The sequence below is a fragment of the Dipodomys ordii genome, unplaced genomic scaffold (genome assembly GCF_000151885.1).
Source record: "Dipodomys ordii isolate 6190 unplaced genomic scaffold, Dord_2.0 Scaffold26, whole genome shotgun sequence".
In the NCBI taxonomy this organism is placed as follows: domain Eukaryota; kingdom Metazoa; phylum Chordata; class Mammalia; order Rodentia; family Heteromyidae; genus Dipodomys; species Dipodomys ordii.
The window spans coordinates 14,123,033-14,128,494 of NW_012267242.1; the positions used below are offsets into that span (position 1 = coordinate 14,123,033).

A 5,462-nucleotide genomic window follows, 5' to 3' on the forward strand; every position below is an offset into this window, starting at 1 on the left:
AAAAAAAAAAAAAAAAAAGATGTATTTGGTGTATTGCTACCCCTTTCTCCCAGTCCCTCTGCCTCCATGACTTCTTGTCCCAAATCAAACTATTGAAGAGAAGAAAACTGTTTTATTCTTTATTATGCTCATTAATGATCTGAAAGAAGAAGATGGGGAAAGAGGGTACCACAAGGCCCCAAAGAACCAAGGGTGCAAATCAGTCCATTCCTCTTCTCGGTGTGAGATATGGTCTGTAATACCCAGGATAACAGGATGAAATGTGGCTATATGGACTCAATTTGCTTTCGAACCTTTTCCAAAGCCTTTCTGTCCAATTGTCGTTGACGAATAATCACAAGGCAAGCAAAGACCAATGCCACACCCACCACAGTCCCTTCGAATTTCCAGAATAAGTGCTGTTCCATCAGAGCTGAGCGGCAGCTGAAGGTAGAAAAGAAGAGTTATTCCCAGGGAAAGTCTGACAATTAAAAAAAAAAAAAGGAGCCAGCACCAGTAGCTCACACCTGTAATCCTAGCTACTCAGGAGTTTGAGATCTGAGGATTGAAGTTCAAAGCCAGCCGGGGCAAGAAAGTCTGTGAGACTCTTATCTCCAAGAAACCACTAGAAAACTGGAAGTGGCGCTGTGGCTCAAGCGGTAGAACGCTCACCTTGAGCTGAAGAGGTGAGAGACAGCACCCAAGCCCAGAGTTCAAGCCCCATGACCGACCCCCCTACCCCCCCAAAAAAAAGGAGCTGGGAAGGTGGCTCAATGGTAGAGTGCTTGCCTTGCATGCATTTGGCCCTGGGTTCGATTCCTCAGCACCACATAAACAGAAAAAGCTGGAAATGGCGCTGTGGCTCAAGTGGTAGAGCGCTAACCTTGAGCTGAAGAGCTGAGGGACAGCGCCCAGGCCCAGAGTTCAGTGCACCAGGGTTTGAACTCAAGGCCTTGCCCTTGCCTAGCCACCTGAGCCACTTCCCAGTCCTTTATCTCCCATCTCTACTTCAGCTTAACCAATGTAATATATAAAAGTAAAAAAAGGAAGCCAAGGTTAGCCCATTTCTTTACAGTGTCTAGTGAAAAAATAAGAGCTAAAACAAACTAATTCTGTTATTTTTACAATGTTGTGGACTGAACTGTACCAGTCCCGAATTAAATGTACTGATAAGAGTTGGGTGCCAGTGGCTCATGCCTGTAATCCTAGCCACTCAGGAGGCTGAGATCTGAGAATCACAGTTAGAAGCCAGCCGATGCAGGAAAGTCCTTGAGACTCCTATCTCCAATTAATAACCAGAAAACTGGAAGTGTCGCTGTGGCTCAAAGTGGTAGAGCACTATTGAGGAATGGAGCTAGGACTTGGCTTTCAACTTTTGTCTAATATGTCATGCTACACCCAGACCATGAGAAACGGTTGGAACTAACTGCCTACCGATAGGAACAAAAGAGGTGATCTTGAAGAGTAATTAATAGTTCTTACCTTTTGAACTCATTCCTCTTAGATGAACTGCATGTGATTTTTTCCACATACCCTGTAGAAGCACACTCGGGGGTGGTTTTCTGCCAGAAGAACCAAAGCACATGTTACCAGGAAGCAGCAGGAGAAACAGACGGCTGCAGCTGCTCAACTGCTATAGCCAGAGGTGGTCGGCAACAGAGAGCTAGTGAGGAATTCTGATGTGGATGGTGGAGGTGGTGGCTTTATAAGTGGGGGCATATGTTGGAAAGAATTTCAGGTGTGCCAGGCACCAATGGGTCACTACTCAGAAAACTGAGATCTAAAGAAAACAGTTCAAAACCAGCCCAGGCAGACAAACCCTCAAGACTTTTATGTTCTATTAACTACCAAACAGCTGGAAGTGGAGTTGTGGTTCAAGTGATGGAGCACCAGCCTTGAGATAGTGCTGGGGCTGAGTTCAAATCAGCACAAAAAACAAAGAACCAAAAAACTTTAGGGGCAAGAGTCTAGGCAAGGATAGATTCAGAATCTACTAAAATGCAAATAGGACCTAGCTATCAGCTGAATACTGTCATTAAACTGGAAACAAAAGGTTACATTTTCAGAAGAATGACACGTTTATATTTGGACATAGACTGCAAGGAGAAGGAAGAAAAGACAATGCTAAATACGTCTTCGGTCTGGTTAAATTCGAGGAAAAAATAAAATAAAAAGGGAGAGAGAATAGTTACTCACAGACTGGAAACTAGAACATGGAGTGCACTCTTCTGCCACTACAAACTCTTCCACCAGCCAGCACGGTAAAGTTGAGGTGCTCACTGAAAACGGGAAAGAAATGCCAGCCCCAGACCATTCAGAAAACGTTTCTCCCCAAGGATCCACCCATCCAGCAAAGTGCTTGCCCCTCATTCCCTGTGATACCGTCCTTCCCCATCTAAACTCTTGGTACAAGAAGATGCTAAAAACTAAAACTATGAAGGCGTCTGGTTCGAGGACAATTACCCACCTGACAGCTTCTCGGGTGCGGAAGCCTCGGCTTGACTGCAGCAGGTTGGGGGGAGAGAAGAGGAAGCCAGGAGAAGAGGGGCAAAAGTCAGAATCCAGAATCCAGGGCGCCCCTCCTCCGCGGTCCACGGAGAGCGAGTCCCGCATCCCTGGGGGGCGGGGACGACTGGTGCCCCCCCTTCCCGCGCCCTCCTTTCCCCTCCCATTCGTCCCTCCTTACCAGAGCTTTAAGATGACAGTGCAGAGCAACCAGTAGAGGTGACGGCCTAGAGGGAGGCCACGCCTCCCCCCGCCCGAAGGCATGGAGCGGAGCTAGTCGCCCTCGCCGGAACAAAAGGACCTCTTAGACCGGCCGCGGGCCGCGAGCCGCAGCCGCTTCAGAATTCCAGCTCGGAGCCGGCGAAAGTCGCGAGTTCCCCGTCCCAGCCAAGGCTTTACGGGGAAGACTGTATAGGCAGAACGACAGAAGTCTACATGCATCTATGGACTAGGGACGCGATGCTTTCTGCGGGGCGTTCAGGGTACTTGAGGAAGGGCCTGCGGGGGTACCCGGACCTTAGCTAGCACCAGAAACCTCGAGCCTCCGCCCCCGGCGCGGCCATCTTGCTCCTGGAGGATCCTTGGGTGCTGGGCGAGCGCCGCCCCCTTTTCCTCGGGACGCCCGGCATTGCCTGCTGGGATTTGTAGTCTCCCGTCCAGTACGCGCTGGGAATTGGGCCACCGCGCTTGCGCAGAAACGGGCCAGCGCATTGGCTGGGCGCCCTGCGGAGGTATTGGCGTGAGCCGAGTGGTTGGCGGCAGCGGGGATGACGCGTCTAGTGGCTCCAGGGCCACTTTGGGGCTGTGTGAGGATGGACGTGCTAAGAGAAGGCTTCGCCGCCCTGCCCGCGCTTTGAGCCTCCTCTAGAAAGCCCTAGAGTTCACCATTAAGTTCTTAAACTTCTCCGACAACTTCACAGTCCCACCCTCCCAGTCCGCGACGACCTAGGGAAAAAAGCTGATTGATGGCGAAACAGCATTTTCTTCTTGGAGAAGCGGGAATATTCGCGACTAGGATGAACTGGAAACCTCCGTGAGGCGAGCAGGGTCACCGCCTCTCACGTGTTCCTTGCTAGATTACGGAGGCGTTCCTTTGGATAACCCCAAAAGTGCTCAAATCTTCCCTTGCTGCTTGGGAAGGAAGCAGTCACCAGGGCAATGAGAAGAACACGAGGTTTGAAGTTCCAGGAAGTGTTGGATGACAGCCAGGTGCTTGTCCGCCACAAGGCCTCGGAAATGCTAACAACGTACGTTTTCGGTTCTTCGTCAAGCTCCAATGAACTATGTATGGCAAGATTCTCATTGATAACTCACTCCTGTAAACTTAGCTACTCTGAAGGAGGCTGAGATCTGAGGATAGCAGTTAAAAACCAGCTCGGGCAGTAAGTCTGTGAGATTCTTATCTCCAGTTAACCATCAAAAAGTCAGAAATACAGTCTTGGCTCAAGTGGTACACCCCTAGCCTTAAGCAAAAAACAAAAACAAAAATCCCTCAGGAACAGTGCCCTTCAGTTCAAGCTCTAGTTCTAGCACACACAAAATTCTCACCCAATCATGTTGCCTGATTTTAAATAAGTTCCTGTCGGGTACCCGTGGTTCATGCCTGTAATCCTAGCTATTCAGGAGGCTGAGATCTGAGGATCATGGTTCAAAGCCAGTCCTGGCAGGACCACCAGAAAACGGAAAGTGGTGCTGTGGCTCAAGTGGTAGAGCACTTGCCTTGAACTAAAGAGCTCAGGGTCAGCACCCAGGCCCAGAGTTCAAGCCCCACGACTGAAAAAAATTAAAAAAAATAGTTTCTATTTGTGGTTCATAGCCTCATCCATACTAGGCAAGATCAATAGCAGTGATTTACTCCTTTACCCCTTATCTCACATTTCTGTCATTCTTTCAGGGTTCATTGGCGTATTTCTATTTTCAGTAGCCCTGATGAGTCAGCCAGTGTGATCACTGTTTTATAAAAGTTTAAGTGACTTGTCCGTGGTCATCTAACCACTGTGTGAACAGTTTGGGCTCCAGACTTAAAACTCCCCAGCTAGTGATGCCGTCCACATAGAGCTAATCTATATTTACTCAAAACTGCAGTGACTTCACCCACTGGCTGGGTTCACACTTTACTGTATAGTAATGTGTTAATGATGATCCTATTTCTGCTGTATTCATGAGTCTGCAGCCTCCCAGAAGGTGAGACCATGTGAGTTTTGTTAGATGTTCAATAGATGGAAAAGCATTTAAAACTGACTTCAGCAGAGCACCCAAGCCTCACAACTGTAATTCTAGCAATTCAGGAGGCTGAACTATGGAAAATTGGAAGCCAGATGGGGCAGAAAAGATCCTGAGACTCTATCTCCAATTAGCTATCAAAAAGCTGGGCTGGCTGGACACCAGTGACTCACACCTGTAATCCTAGCTACTCAGGAGGCTGAGATCTGAGGATTGTGGTTTGAAACCATCCTGGGCTGGAAAGTACATGAGAATCTCCAGTTCATCACCAATAAGCTGGAAGTGGAGCTGTGCCTCCTTAAGTAGTAGAGCATCAGCCTTGAGTGAAAACAAAACAAAACAAATCTTTTTCTTTGGGTCGGGTCGTGGGGCCTGAACTCTGGGCCTGGGTGCTGTCCCTCAGCTCTTCAGCTCAAGACTAGCGCTCTACCACTTGAGCCACAGTGCCACTTCCGGCTTTTTTCTTTTTGCTTATGTGGTGCTGCGGAATTGAACCCAGGGCCTCAGGCATGCAAGGCAAGCGCTTTACCACTGAGCCACCTTCTGAGCCCCAAAACAAATCTTGAGTCTAAGGCCAGCCTACTTTTACATAGCAAGACTTAAAAAAGCAAAGCAATAGTGAACTCAGGGATGTTCCATAAATTCCAATTTGCCTTCCCATTACACTAAAAGCTGTCTTCTTGGGGCTGGGAAGGTGGCTCAGTGGTAGAGCGCATGCCTTGCATGCATGAGGCCCTGGGTTCGATTCCTCAGCA

The 5,462-nt window shown here is 48.7% G+C and overlaps 2 protein-coding genes across 2 annotated transcripts in view; one reads left to right on the forward strand and one right to left on the reverse strand.

Moving 5' to 3' along the window:
- Positions 1-5,462, forward strand: part of Creb3l4 (cAMP responsive element binding protein 3-like 4) — a 26,359-nt gene that overhangs the window by 16,441 nt on the left and 4,456 nt on the right. The gene's annotated exons all lie outside the window — the stretch shown is intronic.
- Jtb (jumping translocation breakpoint) lies at positions 106-3,075 on the reverse strand. Its single transcript, XM_013015279.1, has 5 exons — positions 2,666-3,075; positions 2,447-2,481; positions 2,176-2,258; positions 1,462-1,541; positions 106-423 (listed from the first exon to the last, which is right to left on the reverse strand). The coding sequence occupies exons 1-5, from the start codon at positions 2,746-2,748 to the stop codon at positions 267-269; spliced, it is 438 nt and encodes a 145-aa protein (XP_012870733.1). The 5' UTR covers positions 2,749-3,075; the 3' UTR covers positions 106-266.